Genomic DNA, 17,151 nt, shown 5'->3' on the forward strand with positions numbered 1-17,151 from the left:
CACGGTCAATGCGTTGATTGATGAGCTCGCTCGCTAATAGCCGACCCCGATCAAGGGACAGGCGTTTTTGGACAGGACTAACTAATCGACAGTTAGCAACGGTCTTACTGGCGCTGAAAAGTTGGGGGTGATTTTGTCAGTGAGAGGGTTCAGGTTGACTTTTGTCAGAGAACCTAACTTCAAACTAAAATAAATAAAATACTTATTTTCATGAGAAACTAGGTACAATACAAGGACCAGTAGTACTTATTGCACTGGGCTCGCAGAACTGTATCGCAATAACTATAAGTGGGTTTACAAACTTATGATTTATTTTTTTCAAGTAACTCCTCCAGAAGAACATTCTGATTAATTTTGTTGCGGGTCCAGTGACAGTTTAACTTTCCCCCTGGACAAACTTGACTTTACTGGTTGGGTTTATTGGCGGTCAAGCTGTAGATCCTGGCTACACAGGAGTTGCAGCGGTGGGAACGAGAAGTGGGAGTAGTCCCGTTTTGTCAGAGAACCAGAATAGCAGGCTATGGTATGTTCGCGTGAAGAGCCTTATAGTTACATTTTCAAAAATTATTATAGTGTGTACTTATCTCACTCATTCCCTTCTGATGCTATGAAGGTATTAGATTTCGCGTGTTAAAGAGCGTAATACTGTGATAATACAATCTTATTGGACACCACCTTTTTCCTTTAACCGCAAGCCGAACCTTACCTTTTTATCCAAACCTAATAAATTACATTTTAATTACCTCCCGAACTTTCATACACTAATCCGCACTAGGTTACAGGCGCACGGGAGCAATTTTCATTTGATTTATTATTGTTCTTCCTCGATAAATCAGGGTACAATAGGGCTCGGTGGTAAGAGGAACTTCTATTAATTCTCCTTAGAACAATCGCGGAGTTGCCACACAATGGGATTAAGGACAATACGTCCGTACGTGCGATGCTATCGCGAGATAGGGATTTCGATCGGGATCGACGGTTGGATTCTGATTTTGTTCGCAAATTGACAGTTAATTGGTGATTTTTGAGTTAGTTTTTCTATTTCGAGGTTTTTGGCTGTGATCCTTGTGAATTTTGGTCGAGGGTATAAGGTATTGTAAGTTACAGGTACAGGAACACTGTGGTGTCTTATGTGGTTGCAATAAGAGCTACATTTCTAAAAAAATTTACAGTCTCATGTGCTGTCAACTGTACATTAGCAAGTTTGTTATATATTAGTCACTAGCTTTCCGCCCGCGGCTTCGCCCGCGTGGAATTTTGTCTGTCACAGAAAAACTTTATCGCGCGCGTCCCTGTTTCAAAAACCGGGATAAAAACTATCCTATGTTCTTTCCCGGGACTCAAACTATCTCTATGCCAAATTTCATCAAAATCGGTTGCGAGGTTTAAGCGGGAAAGCGTAACAGACAGACAGACAGACAGACAGACAGTAGTTGGGATAGTTGGGATGGGATTATTATACTTACGCCCGAATTCACAAACATTACTATGAGGTCTCACAGTGCGCGTGGACGCACAGGGTGACACTATTCAACGCTGTGCGTTAGATTTTCTGCTTCACTTAAGCAAGCATCGTTTGTGAATACGGGCGGTAGACTCGTTAGTGTTCCTGAAATACCTAAATTAAATAGGAATCTTCTGAGCAAGCTCCTTCGCATCTTCACTTTTTGGGTGAAATTATAAATCAAGAACTTACTCATTATAATTTTCAATTCATTTAGACACTGTAATAAAGTTAGTGTACATAGCCCCAAACTAAACTTAGCAAGAATTTAGGTAACCTTTAATATACATACAAATAATGTACTATACATGTTTACTATAAACATCAGTTCCGTGTATAAGTTTTTGCTCTTGTCACACTAAAACCCTCAGAGATTTGAACTCGCAAGTTGCTACCACAACTATTCGACAAAGGTTTGAAATATGTAGGTATAATGATAGCTGTTACATATATTTTGTGTATATCCAATATACCTTAATAGGTACCTATTTAAGTCAAGATCAGGGTCAGCATGTACTGAAAATTAGCACCTTATTGTAAAACCAGTAATCATTTTCATGTTTTGTATGGCACCTAAAATATTACAAAATATTGCTATGTGACGTAACACCTGGAACTAAAAGAGGTATTAGGTATACGGCATATTGTTGGCACAATGACAACAATACGGAAAATTAGTTTTTTATTCATTCCATTTTACTAATTGATGTTAAGCACATTTAACTGTTGTAACTCACCATATTCATTAAGTAGATGGTTTAAATAATTAGATATTATCAAATAATTATATTTTTTATCATAATACTATACTCGTTTATAAACTACCAAAGAAAAGACTGTATAATGAAAGAAAACACATAAACACAGAAGCCAAAAATATAAAAACACACCCATTGAAAATACGTGTATTTTTAAATCGATCCAAGACCTGGTGGAAAGTGAGGCGGCCACCTGAATACAAATTTTATAACATTGATTCACGACAACCGTTCTCCCAATCCAATCGGAAAGTTTCCTGCGGGGATAACCCTTGGATTTAATCCATTGGTAATACGAAAATTGATGTAAAAGGTTTTGCCGCGCGTCCACCACGTGACGTGGTCCATACAAAGTGTACTGGGAAATTTTCAGATTTTCTTCAAGAATCACTGCGGTGACACGTCTTGTGCCAAAATGTAACGTGTTACGGACCGAAAAGGTTTGGATTCAATCGGTTTACGGTGTTATTGGGGGCAATTCCGCTCAGAAAGAACTATGGCACGTGCTCAGAGTTTAGAGTCGAGGGTGTCTAAAAAGTCGGGGATTTTCATGGACAGGTTATTTACCTTTTTTATGGAAGTTTGGCCATTGAACTCAGAATGCGTATTTTCCGACGAAAATGGTTTTCACTTGTAAAGTTTGGAGCTGAAGTGAATTCGGGCGAAATTGCTAAGCCAGGTATATACGAGCGACCAGTTAATGAAGTATTACAATACGTGTTCACAAATCGTTAACGTTGCAGGAGTTTGCAATAGCAACACCATCATGGTAGACCATGATCATGGTACCTCAGGCACTGATTGAGTTAAGTACTCAGTTATCAGTATTGAGGTATAAGAGTGCCACAGAAGGTTGTTTTTAAGACCTCAATAATTGCTCTGTCATGTTATATTATGTCAATGTCACCCCTCCCGTGCCGTTCCCATACTTCAAGCTTGACTGAGTTAAGCGAAAACCTATAACTAAATAGCAAAAATTGCGAAAAAGACAAAAACACCTGTTACAAAGATATTTTTCGTTTGCGCATACTACTTTACCCTTTTATTTACATTTAGTTTAAATACTTTGCAGTTGCATTTCTTTGTAATAATTAAGTGCTCTTAGTCATAATTTTTTTGACCTTGTCCTGCACCAAAGTCGAAGACGCGTTAAAACAATATTATCATTTCAGTACAAGATAACGAAGTTTATTTTCAGTGAGTAGTAAATAATGACGCAGCGTATTGTTTGTTCAGATGATCAACTACCTACATACTAATAAAATGTTTGATTACTGACTCACGAGCTACCTTTAAAGAACGGTTTAAACTACAAAACTAAATATAATGACACCGTGGTTGGTATTAAAGCGGATTTTATTTTTATTTTATTCTGAAAATGTGTGATGTTGGTAATCTAATTATTATTATACAAAAACCATTAATCTAAATTAATTGGTCGCATCGTAAAAAAAACACGATATTTTCGTTGCATCACTAAGCTCAATTAATATTGGTGTAATTAACTCATACTTACTCATTACATATTTCCGCACACAAACCAATATCTTTATAGCTTGTAAAATAATTTGAGTCTTTAATAGTGTCTGCTAAGATAACAATGACTTAGGATACTTGAACACACGCTACTTTCAGCACTTGCAATTTTCCAAATCAAATTCAACTATTTATTTGTAAAGCGAAACTTTTGGCCTGCACTTGCTACTACGGCATACCAATATTAGTGAATAAATGACCACAGGACAGACAGATGACTTTAAAAGTTGCAAGAAGGCACTGGATATAGATATCTTTCAACCGCCCAATTTGTAAATCATTTGGAGAGACGATGTTCAGCAGAGAACCACCTGTAGCTGGAATAAGATGACGATCCTATGACATTTTTACACTTCAACACCTACATCCAAAGTAAGTAATGAGTATGTACTATACTTTGAAAACTTTTTTCAATTCTTATGTAATGATAATGTAATGAAGAGATCACGAAATCGTATTAGTGATAATTATTTAATGACATTAATGATAGAGACAGGAACTAATACAAAAACTACACTACACTAATCGCAAATTCTGAAATGTAGCAAGTCTGCTAGAGCCCTTAGAGTTACGTAAGAAGCTAATACCCGTATTTTATGATAATCTCGTGAACAACGATGACATGACTCGCTAAACACCAGATAAGGTGGTTTAGTGGTTACATTGAGGTTTTAAACCTATGCAACAGGTTCACGTTATTTTCAACAGAATTATTTATTACCTACAACTAGTTGACCCAGCGAACTTAGTACCGCCCTTTTTGAAAATATTGTATAGACTATATTCATCGGGATTAAGGTAGGGTTGTGGTGAAAGAATTCTTCAAATCGGTTCAGTAATTTCGGAGCCTATTCAACACAAACAAGCAATCAAATCTTTCCTCTTTATAATATTGATTAACTATAGATTAACTATTTACAGGTTAATTTCTAACTGGTAAAATGTTCTGAGCAAATAAACCACCGGTTTCCAAGCAAGCGAAACGTCGTGGGTTCGATTGCCACCTGGGGCTCAAGTTTCAAGTCTATCAAAACCAAGAAGTACCTACGTAGTAATGTAGTCGAAAATCGTAAAAGCAATATCTCATCAAGTAATTTTACAACGGCCTTACCTAGATCACTGTCACAGTAATGAACACGTTAACTATCTGTCTGTCTTCTTCCATTGCCTTAGAATCAACACCTTCTCAGATGTCTTACCCTCACCTTCATAGAGTTACATCTAAATCTATAAAATAAATCGATAAAATTGCCGTATCAGTTTGCTAATTACAATTTGTTTGCGTGGGAATTGCATTTTTTCAACTTCCTTTGAGTTTGTAAACCAAATAATCGAAACTTTTTGCTCAGTGCTTGATTATTATGAAGACTTTTTGTTCAGTGCTTGACATATAATTTTTTAAAACAATCATACGTATCGTGGTTTACAGCCCCCCTAGACAAAACGCACTTTTTGATCGAATCGAAAATCGAATCCGTCAAAACTCCATACAAAAAAAGGGCTTTTCGACCATTTTTCGACTGGTTTGCGATTATAATTTGCACTTTGTCTAGACCCACAGAACTTCTTCTAAGGGCCGATTTTTCTATCGTCAGATAACTTTTAACTGAAGAATAAACTTGTCATTTTGACATATTTTCTATACTGAAACTGTCAATGTGCCAAACTTATTCTGCAGTTAAAATTTATCCGACGATTGAAAAATCAGCCCTAAAAATATTATAGAACTGATTAATTGTGTTGTTGTTAATTTAAAATGCGTATTTAACTCATTACTATAGGTACGCCACTTTTCACTAGAAAGTGCAGCATTACCTAGAATACCAATTAAACATTGTGTAACCAACGTTTGCATACAATATCGCAACAAAAAAACCAAACTGCGGGAGTAGATTAGACTAAGTTTCTAAAAATCGTTGCACCCGCTAATTTGAAAAGTAAAGACCCTTCAGATGGTCAGATGCAGTGACCATAACGTGATAATTGTGTAGTGTTTTTATTTTTACTCGAACGCTCATTTCCATAACCGAGTTGCGCCGCACGCGGTCTAGCGTGGCGCACTCCGGCGCACTAGTGTTGGGACGTGTCGATAAGTTCACTTCCGTTGTGTTAATTAAGTAATTTATTGAAATCAATTAATTGGACAATAAGGAAGTGTTGGATAACAACAATTGAAATTTTGATAAAAATACTTTTATTATTTCTTTAAAATAAAATAACTAGGGTGGTTTCGTGGAATTTTGCAATTAGATTTCTGAACAGCATTGAAATTGATATTTTATAAATAAAATTTCGTAAGACAAAACAGAACGTAATAAATTCATTTTAAGGAAAAATACTGTATTATCTCGGAAAATTAAATCATTTTTTAAAAGTAATAATAGTAAACTGACAATGCTTTTCAGCATACTTTACCACTGCAAAACTATTTTTCCAGTAGGAACTGCCAACAAACTACATTGAACGAAGGCCAGGGTTCATGCTTAATGCAATAATGTCACTCCGGTCGCCTGTTGATGCTCGTAAGGTTTCTCAGGTCATACAATCGCTTAGTTACGCAGTATTAACAACATATTCGTTTCGTGAACCATTATTTTGTTTTACTAATCATTGCAATTAAAACGTGATAATGATGTAATTAGTGATATAAATCCGCCAATGATATATTTTGTAAAGTATAATAAATCTTCCAAATTACATAATAGTTTTTCGTACCATTAAAATAATTGAACGACATTGAAATATTTCTTCCTGTTATTTAAATAACAAAAAATTTAAGTACCATTTTAAACTACCAAAATTTTAAAAAACTATTTAGCTTATAATTGGACCCAAAAGCTAATTATTGACTAACATTCATTAATCCAACGTAATAAATCCGTACGATGACCGTGCGCATCCCTAGCGGTAGCCTTCTAGCGTTCAGTGTTAAGTGCAGTGCGCACGAGTCGCGCGCTTACGTTGCTCCCGCGAGTTATATGGCAGCGGCCAGGCCGTACGGCCTACGGTGCGCCACTAGCCGTAGCAGATGTACCAACCAGGGCTGGGTAATGTGGTTTCAGTGTTTGTGGAAAATAAGCCTTAAATAGTCTGTGTTTGTGGCGGTTATTGAGTGAGCAGATCCGATTTGGTAGGATTTTGTTTTTAAATAGGGTTGAATTGAGAACGTTGTGGATAAAGTAATACTTTCAAATTCAAATTCAGTGATTATTATTGTACTTTTATGTCTGCAGGTCAGTATATGAGGTACACATACATTAAGACAGCTTGATATGTAATAAAACGTTCATTCCGTAGAATGTGGTATCATAGATTGTTCATTGTATGACTCGCATAACACATAATTTATATGTTACTGTAAAAGCTCGAATTGCAGTAAATCCTAAGATATTCCAGTAAAACCTAAGATCTACCAATTCCTAATGGTAAATGTCCCAAAAGGTTTGCGATTCGAACTCTTACAACCATTTCGTTGGTAAATCTTAGGATTTACATTAATGGCACGGTAAATGTTGAAAAACAAAACATGTCATAACGTTCTCAGGGCATCTCATCATCATCATCATCATCAGAAATTACTTCAATTGGAAAAAATCGAATCTATCTTAATATTGAAGTTGCCCTCTTTGTATTTCTAGTCGCTCATTTAGTAGGTAGTCGCACGGACAGTATTTTAATATCTAAAATGGATTAAACATAACCCACTCTTTGTAAGCTCGTTCTGCATTTGATTTATTAATCAATATTCGTCGTTAGTTAAGTTAATTTTTCGGTTATTCAAATTCATACCGCTCAAGTTATTAAAACAGTACGCCATCATCAGTCGCTAAGTTATTTTTAGTCGATCGTTTTATAATTCCCCATTAAGAATTACTCATTGTTTTTTTCTTAAAACCAACATCTACCTGCTGACAGAGGTAAAGCCTAGCATATACTGAATTCGAATGGTAAAAGCTCGAAAAAATCGTCGTATTTTCAGAAATACTTACATTTACCAACTCATGTCGGTAAATCCTAAGACTTACACTTAAATCTTAAGATTAACCGTAGTTCGAGCTTTTACAGTAACATATACATTTCATTTCTTTATTTAAAATTAGCAAAATGTAGATACACCACTTCTATTTGATAATAATAACATTCTAACTCTTCTAATCTTCTAATTATAATAAAATTAATTAAATATCCATTAGGCATCATTGCAAACCGTTTCAATTAAGTATTAACTATAATAGAAGTGTAGTAATCAGCATATAACCTTGCTATCCACAAGATAATAGCGGCATAGAGCACTGAAAGTATTTACAAGTTAATTTAATTAACACAGAGACGATACAAAATGAAAGTAAAAACTAACGCCGACCGTGATATGGTTTTCTCGAATATTTTGCTGTCTTGTTTGTTCCGCTGTTAGTTTATTTCTAAGTTAGTTTATAGCTATGGACTGGAATTTCGTAGCCTGCTGCTGTCTTTCCTGAACTCTATAATCCGGGCCTTTTCAAGGCGAGAGTGAATAGGCACTTACAGGGGCAGATATGTACCATCCTAGACTGCATCTCACTTAACATGTGTGATTGTGGTCCAATACCTGCCTTATTCCGCATATAAAAAGATTAAGTTTGAGTAAAAAAAAAGTCTATGGAAAATATTATGTCTATGGATGGACGCTTCTTCTTCGTGTCAATGGTAGCGTGTGATGTAACGTATAATTGTTTCCTGCGACTTTGCGTGCTGCTTTAAAGATTATGGGATTGAGGGGCATCGGATTTTCATAACCATCAACGTAGTTAAGTTTCCACCTAAGCTGTCAGGGTAGACTGGAGATGATATAAAAACAATATTGATTAAGATATCGCATTATATCGGCATTTTGTTCGCCTATGAACCATAAAATTGAATATCAGGGCCTTTTCAAGGCGAGAGTGAAAAGGCACTTACAGGGCAGATATGTACCATCCTAGACTGCATCTCAACACCAGGTGCGATTGTGGTCAAATAACTGCCTTCTCATACGTAAAAAAATCCTCTAACACTAACAGTGTTTTTAAGGTGAGATTGAATACGCACTTACAGGACACGTATGTACGTATTCATTCAAAACTGCACCTGTGATTGCGGTCAAATATAAAAAAAGTTCAATGTCACACTTAAATTCGCACAATATCAGTTAGAATTTTGATCTCATTATTTGCTAAAAATATTACCATACCATTCAAGAATCCCCATTTCTTTCTACTTTCTGGTCTAATGCCCCATTAAATTATGGTTGAATAAATTTAACATCATGACGTCACTGACCCATGGAATAAGCTGAGGGTCCCGGCTTTATAAGTGTCTCTACAGGAAGTGTTCTGTGTCTATCTCTATATCTTGCCTCCTAGTTTTAATCACGGACAAGAACAATCGCTTAAAGAAAAAAAAACCGGTCAAGTGCGATTAGAACTTGCGCGGTAAGGGTTCCGTAACATTATCTATACAACATTTGACATAATATCGTGCAAAAAACGGAAAAAAGTCACGTTTGTTGCATGGGAGTCCCTCTTAAATATTTTTTTCTGTTTTAAGTAGGTATTATTATTTTTAGTGTTTTTTGTTGCAACAGGTTGTTACTTGACTTAAGATCCTATGTCCCCTAGATGAGGCAGGAAGAGGCGTCCACAAAAGTCCTCTATCGCGTTCGGTCTTGAGCTTCGCGTTTGATCTCACTCCAGGTCTTGCCGATTTTCTTCGCCTCGTCTGCTACAGTGCGCCGCCAAGTTTGCCTGGGGCGACCACGTTTGAACAGGCTCATGAGTCACGGTTCATGAGATTTAGCCTGGTTACAGATAAACAGCGGAGTCTCAGTAATACAAGTAGGGTCCCGTTTTTACCCTTTGGGTATGGAACCTTAAAAATGTATCTACTTCCTACAACTCTTAAAACATTCTTCCTTAATGGCCATTAGACAATAATGATACACTTAAGACATAACAAGGTTCGTTTCCGACCTTCAATTGACAATAAACACCATTTCGCACTATCGTTATTTATCGGTTGTACAGCGTTAAGTCACATGGTAGTTGAATAACGGTCGGTTTACTTGGATGATATCATTTTATTTCCTTCTATTCCTTATTGACTTAACAATGCATCTTTATTTTGAAATGAATTCTTTTTTTTTGTCGTTAATTATATGAAATCTAGGTGCGTTATAAAACCTTCAATAAAATAATGATCAATGAACTTTGTAACTAGCGGCCGCCTGCGACTTCGTACCCGTGGGGGGTCCACGGTTTTAACTTCTTAGGGGTGGAGTTTCGTTAAATTCTTAGCGGATGTCTATACCCTATCTATAAGGATCCTACCTGCCTTTCAATACCAAGGTGTTATAGTTTCTAAGATTTCGTATTAATCAGTGAGTGGTATATTTTCGCTTTACCTATACACATAAAACATCGGATTTTCACTAAAGTAATCTTTAATTAAATAGCTATTTTTTATATCTTCTTAACCTTGATACTTCATTTACTTATTTTTTACGCAAGCAATTAGTCCTTCGATTAGAAAACAGATTATCATAATAAAAAACTTTAAATTCGCAAAATTAATTACAAACACGATTAATAAAAGTTTCAAAAATAATAAATTACTTTTTAAGTGAAATGTCGTGTTCGAGGTATAAGTATTACTCGAAAGAATGAAACCTTATTTACTTAAATAATTAATTAACGTGCATAATGAAAATTATCAGTCTTGATCCGTTTAAAACCTTGAAAACGCAAAGACAATATTATGGTAATGTGTCATGGTTGTCATTCTTACACGACTAAACAAGGAAAAATCTACTTCTGGTGCAAATTCATTGAATATACCTACCTAGTTGTTGTTTTAGAATTTAAATGAATCCGATCTTGAGTGATCTTTTTTCCTACACGTGTAGAGGTAAATTAGATTTAAATTCTAAAAGTTCTGGGTAACGTTAATAGGGTCGGGTTTCTAATGAAAATATTGATTGTTGCTAAAGGGCGTTTGCTCTAACAGATTCTATTACTTATTATTACGTATACTCGTATATTTTAAAGAAAAGTCATGTAAGATAAATTCTTGCTTATTACTCTACAATTTAAGAAAAACTAATAACTATAAATTAATTATCAGTATTTGTTATAATACTCTTTAATATTAGCCCATACTAAAGATCTTGTTGGATCTTTCACGTTCAAATATTTGTATTAAACAACGAACCAACTTATTACTCTCAATAAGTCCAAACCATAAAATAAGAAAGCCAAAGTGATTAAAAGTATAATTAGCATAAACAAAATATAAGAAAAGCCCATCCAATGTTTTTAAAGTAGTTCGCAGAAATAATTAAGTGGCAACATTAATACAGCAACTTCGGCTGTGTTGCCAGCTCCCGGAAAACGCGGACTTGCTTGTTATTTATGTTGAATAACCCCGGCTCTCAGACAGTTCTCTAGAATTTCCTGAGAAAGTAAATAATGCTTCAGGAATTTGGCGAATATTTTTAAAAGAAGATGCAACAATGGCATTATCATATTTTTATAATTATTCTCCTTATTAAGGCTGGAGGCTGAAAGCTAAAGGCAGTAAAGGCAGTATTATTTTCGATGGACGTTTTCAGTCAAATGAGTACGTACTTACCTAGATACATTCTTCAACCCTGAATCCATCAGAGGCTAGCTTAAATTGACTAAGATAACTGTTCCTACTGATGTTAGCCAAGACCTATAGCTTGACCACCGATGAAAACCTAACCAATAATTTGACCATTAAAGGCTAAATTTTCCGTAAGAAAAGCCAAACTCTCATGGGACCAGGAAAAAATGTATATAAAAAATCTAATGATATTATGAGGAATTTGATGCTATGGATCGTATGGTATAAAGTAGACGGCAAAAAGATAAAACTTTTTGAAATAGAGTCATCTATAATAGGTCTATTCAAAAACTAGTAACAAGTGAAATTATTAATCATCGCAAAATGACAACGAAAGTAATTAGACAACTAATCACCACTTATAAATAAATAAATAAATAAATAAATAAATCTTTGGACAATTTCACACAGCGCCATCTAGCCCCAAAGTAAGCAACTTAATGCTTGTGTTATGGGTGCTAGCTTAACGGATATACTACTTATATACTTTTTTTTTTTAAATACATAAATATTATACATAGTCACACCCAGACCCGTCACAGAAATTAAAATTCATCATTTCAATTTCTGCCCGGCCGGGAATCGAACCCGGGACCTCTCGGCATAGTAGTCCGTTCTGAACCACTACACCAAACGGCCGACTAAACCACTTGTACGTATTATCCCCGTATTATTAATATAATTGCACATAATTACATTGCTAAGTCTACTGCATTCCAATTACCTAACCTTGGCCTAAGAAGTCTTTTTATAATTACATACTGGGCAATAATTGAAATAAATAAACAGATTTTTGGATTGCATTAAGTTAACCACTGCATTTATATTTCAGAAAAATATACTTATTATTGCATTATTTATTAAATCGGTGACTGCCGAGACACTAAACACAATATAAATTTTTATTATTCGAGACTCACCGGTGAGTCGCGTGGCGTATAACGTGTTAAATTGCGCTAAAATTCATAAACGAATCCAAAAAACCAGCCAAGTACGAGTAGGACTCACAAATAAAAAAATGGCCGCTGATCCCTTATACAATAAGGTTACAATCCTAGATTCTTAAAAAAAATACTTCAGTTGCATGGTTTTCTTTCTGATTTTTGAGTGTCATGGAATATCTTGTATATATTTAGATAAATAATAATAAGTGGGAATTCTTTTGCTTAAATAATTCTTTGCTAAAAGGAGAAACTGACTGACTTAGTGACATATCAACGCACATCCTAAACGGCTAAACGGCTTGAAATTTGGAAGGGACGTAGCTTAGGTACCGTAGAGGTGCACTAAGAAAGGAATTCTCGAAATTCTCACGGGAACGGGAATTAGCGGGAAAATCCTTTTGTATGAAAAATCTAAACCGCTTAAGTTAGACGCTTGAAATTTGGCATGCAGGTACCTTAGTAAACTTAAAGCTTAGTTACAACAGGATATTGCAAAATCCCCACGGGAACGGGAGTTAGCGGAAAAAACATTTGTATGAAAAAATCTAAACCGCGTAAGATAGATGAAGGGGGTAAAACGGGATCCACGCGTACGAAGTCGCGGGCGGCCGCTAGTAATATTTAATTTTGATTGCACTAGGTCACAATCAGTTACTTTACTTAGAACTTTAAAGTAGGATAATTCATAGAACCCAAATATAGATCCATTCAGACTAAATTTTCCAAGTTGGGAAGAACTTTAGCCGAACTGACATTTTGATACGAAAACTAGTCGAAGGTGTAAATCGCTTTACTATTCATAGTTTCTCGGTATAATAGCAGTATCGTGTCAACAGCTACACTTCGACAATGTCGTAACAAGAACCTGTTCGAAGTAATTGCTGTGGGTAATGCATAACACAAGTACTTCGGAAACGGACAAGCGTTACTTGGAAGTTGGTGAAAAATATCGCATGAAAATACTCGATTTCCAGCTTGTTAGGTTTCACTGAAAAGTGTCTGATTGATTGATTGTTTCATATAGGTTAGAATCGTTTATTTCTCGATACTTTAAATCGAGTGCGCCAGTCAATCATAGTAAATGGGTAACGTCTGAGCAAGCGCAATTTATGTCAGTATTCTATTCGTAGTATCCAAATAATAAATAGTAAACTAATTTAATAATAAATTGAATCATAACAATAAATCTGTCAGTGTTACAGCACTGACTAACATTTTTGTTTCATAAACACCGGAAATATTTGAAAGTTATTTATATTGATAAAGACGTTGTCAACGAAGTTATTCTTTATTCTTATTTTATTCTTTTAAGGCGATTAGAGTCCTCAATGACCTTGAGCGTTTGACCTTCACGCATCGCACAACACCCGCGCACCCCGCACGAAAACTCCGATTTGACACCGATCAAAATTACACGGGCATAGGTAGGTACAGAATAGAAGCTCTTTCTTCATACATTACTGCCTATTATTTTAAACTTGAATTGATGAACCTTGATGTCGATGTCATTCAACACAGGCGTAAGTGATGGCCCGAAATGTTCTAAACTAGCGCACCGTATAGTAAGGTATTTATATTTAACAAGAATTACAAATCCATGAACATTTTGTATGGTATAATATTTTTTATTTTATTTTATTTAGCTTACAATGTATGTTGTGTGTAAACTATGAATTAGTTAGACCCATTTCCTGACGACAACCGATTGAGTTAAAATTTTGGATACACATGCAATTCGGATGACAATGCAATATTATGATGACATGGAGCTGATCTGATGATAGAGCTGGAAAGTCAGTGACCCCATAGGAACTCCGGAATAAAACGACTCCATCGAGTTGAGACTCGTTTGATTTGTATTTATTTATTTACATTAGGGTACTAACTATGTAAAGTTACAGTAAAATACTTTATAAATCACGAGTACCTACTTCAATTCTATATGTAAACAGGGTCTGATGATGGAGCTGGAATGTGGCCATAAGAATTCTTTATCTGGTGGGTAGCTCTGGGCTACGGCTCCCCATACTGCGGGCTCCAAGGAGGGTGGAGGCCCCACCGGATGAACCAGACTTTTCCCCTTATTGAAAATGGAGAATTTAAAATCTAAGTTTTCTCGACCAACCCCCGGACGCGAGGCGTCCAAAAACTCGGCTGAACCAGCATCGCTGATGAATTCGGTGGATAACGTGATGGCTGAATCGGACACTACGTTCAATTCAGCCGAAGAGAATGACGTGGGAAACTCCCGTCAAATAGAGCATGTTGCTGCGCCTAAGCGTCGTAGTCGCTCCTCGCTACGTAAACAGCAGAGTGACAGTTTTTACTCGCTGGGTGGGGCTTCGGATTCGGAATCCGAAGGGTCCCCGATTCCGAAGATCAGCACAGCGACCAGAGGGAAAAGATCGAGTCGACATATGTCCTCGTCAACCAAGCGGGCCACCAAGACAAAGGGGACGAAGGCTGAGGAAGAAGGCTCCAACATCGCCTCGCAGAAGAAGACGAGATCTTCTACTCGCCTTCCAAAAGCCCAATCCCTAGAGTCTATGAGTGGCATTATATGCCCGGATATACCCAATGAGCCATCTCAATTAGACACGATGCAGTTGAGAGACATAGCGCACCAATGCCTCTCGGCCGTCGCTGAGGTCAAAAACAAATCTGGTCATCTGCAAGGAGTAATGCAGAAGACCCTCAAGCAGGCTGGGAATGTGCTTCAAGTTGTAATTGATGAAATGGCAGAGCGAAATCTGAGTAGCGAGGCCAGGAAAATTGCGCGGGACAACAAAAACCTCCGGAATGAAAAAGAGGAGCTGATGAAAGAAGTCCAATCGCTTCGCAGGTCTCTTTCGGAAAGGGTAGCTGCAACTCCAGCTGCGGCACTACCTACCGCTCCACCTGCGACAACTTCCTCCTCCTCCACTCCTATGGACACGACAGGGACACTTACTATGGATGCCAGCAACCAGGAGACACTGCTTCTCTCCCTCGGCAAGATGATTGAAGCCAGCCTTGATGCTCGATTTGCACGCTTCGAAGGTATGCAAGATAGACTTAACCCCATGCCAGTCTCTCGGCCGCCCCTTGCAGCCGACAGGGCTGATAGTGCTGTTACTGGCCCTGCTAAGACGGTAGCGAAGAAAAAGGCACCCAAACAGCTGCCAACATCTCCTGCCCCTGCAGAGGCAAGCAACAAGAGGACTTATTCAAAGGTCGCTGCTGCCCCACCGGCCTCGCCAAACTCTGCGAAACCGCCGCCCAATGCAGAACGACCCAAAGCTGGAAACGCGGCCAAACTGCCTGCTAATGCCGGACCATCCCGCTCAACTGAGAGCGAGAAGCACGTCAGTCGAACTGAGACCCAGCAACCCACGAACTCAAGGGACCCTGTGGTTCCGACGGGTTTAGGTACGGAACAATGGACTACAGTGTCTCACAAAAGAAAGCAGAGGAGAAATAAGAAGAAATCTCTCACTCAATCCTCCTTCGCTTCTCAGAATGTCCCAGAACGGATCCCCAAGTCTAGGAAACGACCACACAGAGGGGTATCCCTCGCCCCTCCCCACACCTCCGCTGTAGTGATATCCCTAAAACCAGAGGCTGTTGAAAAAGGAGCCAGCTACGGCGAGGCCCTTAAGAAAGCGCGGGAAGTCCTCTCCCTGGAAGAACTAGGGATGGACCATGTTCGATGCAGAAGGACGGCCACGGGAGCCAGAATGCTGGAGATATCTGGCTCCCAGAACGATGAAAAAGCTAACCAACTAGCGGTCAAGCTTAACGAAGTGCTGGAAGGGGTTGCCAAAGTGGCACGCCCTGTGCGAAAAGTCGACCTCCGCATTACAGAGCTTGACGACTCCGTCACGAAAGAGGAGGTCATTGCGGCTATTGTAGCAAAAACTGGCTGCAATATAGAGGCCGTCAAGGCGGGTGAAATCCGTCCCGGGCCAAGAGGTGTGGGTGCCATTTTGGTTTCGTGCCCTGCGACTGCAGCGCAGGTGTTATCCACTGGCCGCCTCCTGGTGGGCTGGTCGTCGGCAAGGGTGTCCTTCTTGGAGTCTCGCCCTTTGCGGTGTTTTAAATGTCTGGGATTGGGGCACACTATACAACTATGCCCCTCATCGCTGACCCGTAATGAGCTGTGCTTCAGATGTGGACACCCTGGACACAAGTCCAACAGCTGTGCGGCAAAGATTCGGTGTGCGGTGTGTGCGGATGCTGGGAAAGCCTCTGACCACATCATGGCGGGGAAATTATGTAGGCCCCCCACTGTCAGGGGAAAAGCACCAGCTGTGCAGATCCCAACAGCTTCGGTGACCGGCGGCGATCAACCACAACCGGTAGAAATGGAAACGACAAGTGTGACCCCCCATGATGACAGATAGGCCCACCACGTTTTTTCTCCAGTCGAACCTTAACCATGCCACCAGGGCCCAGGACTTGTTCCTGGCAAACCTGGTGGCGTGGCAGATTGACATTGCTGTAGTGGCTGAGCCCTACTACATTTCTACCCAGTCAAACTGGGCTGGCTCGACGGACGAGACTGTCGCCATTGTTAGTCGAAGTGACTCCCGAACCCCTCCCCTCGAACCCCGAGAAAAAGGGCCCGGATATGTTGCAGCAAAATGGAAAAATCTGGCCGTTATGGGGGTGTACTTCTCCCCTAACCGAACGGTTCCCCAATTTGAGGCCTTCCTGCAGACCCTCGGTCCGGTTATAGGGAGGTTGTCGCCTCTACAAGTCGTCGTCATGG

At 38.4% G+C, this 17,151-nt stretch overlaps 1 protein-coding gene across 2 annotated transcripts in view; it reads left to right on the plus strand.

Annotated features, from left to right (window-relative positions):
* The first annotated feature begins 6,715 nt into the window (after positions 1–6,715).
* Positions 6,716–17,151, plus strand: part of LOC114359298 (sodium-dependent nutrient amino acid transporter 1) — a 29,529-nt gene continuing 19,093 nt past the window's right edge. For both annotated transcript variants that reach the window (XM_028313625.1, XM_028313626.1), the window contains exon 1: positions 6,716–6,845. In XM_028313625.1, the coding sequence (XP_028169426.1) occupies positions 6,777–6,845 (69 nt within the window). In that variant the 5' untranslated portion in view covers positions 6,716–6,776. The remainder of the gene's footprint in view (positions 6,846–17,151) is intronic.

The sequence above is a fragment of the Ostrinia furnacalis genome, unplaced genomic scaffold (assembly GCF_004193835.3).
Source record: "Ostrinia furnacalis isolate ACB-3 unplaced genomic scaffold, ASM419383v2 OfSCF4295, whole genome shotgun sequence".
NCBI lineage: Eukaryota > Metazoa > Arthropoda > Insecta > Lepidoptera > Crambidae > Ostrinia > Ostrinia furnacalis.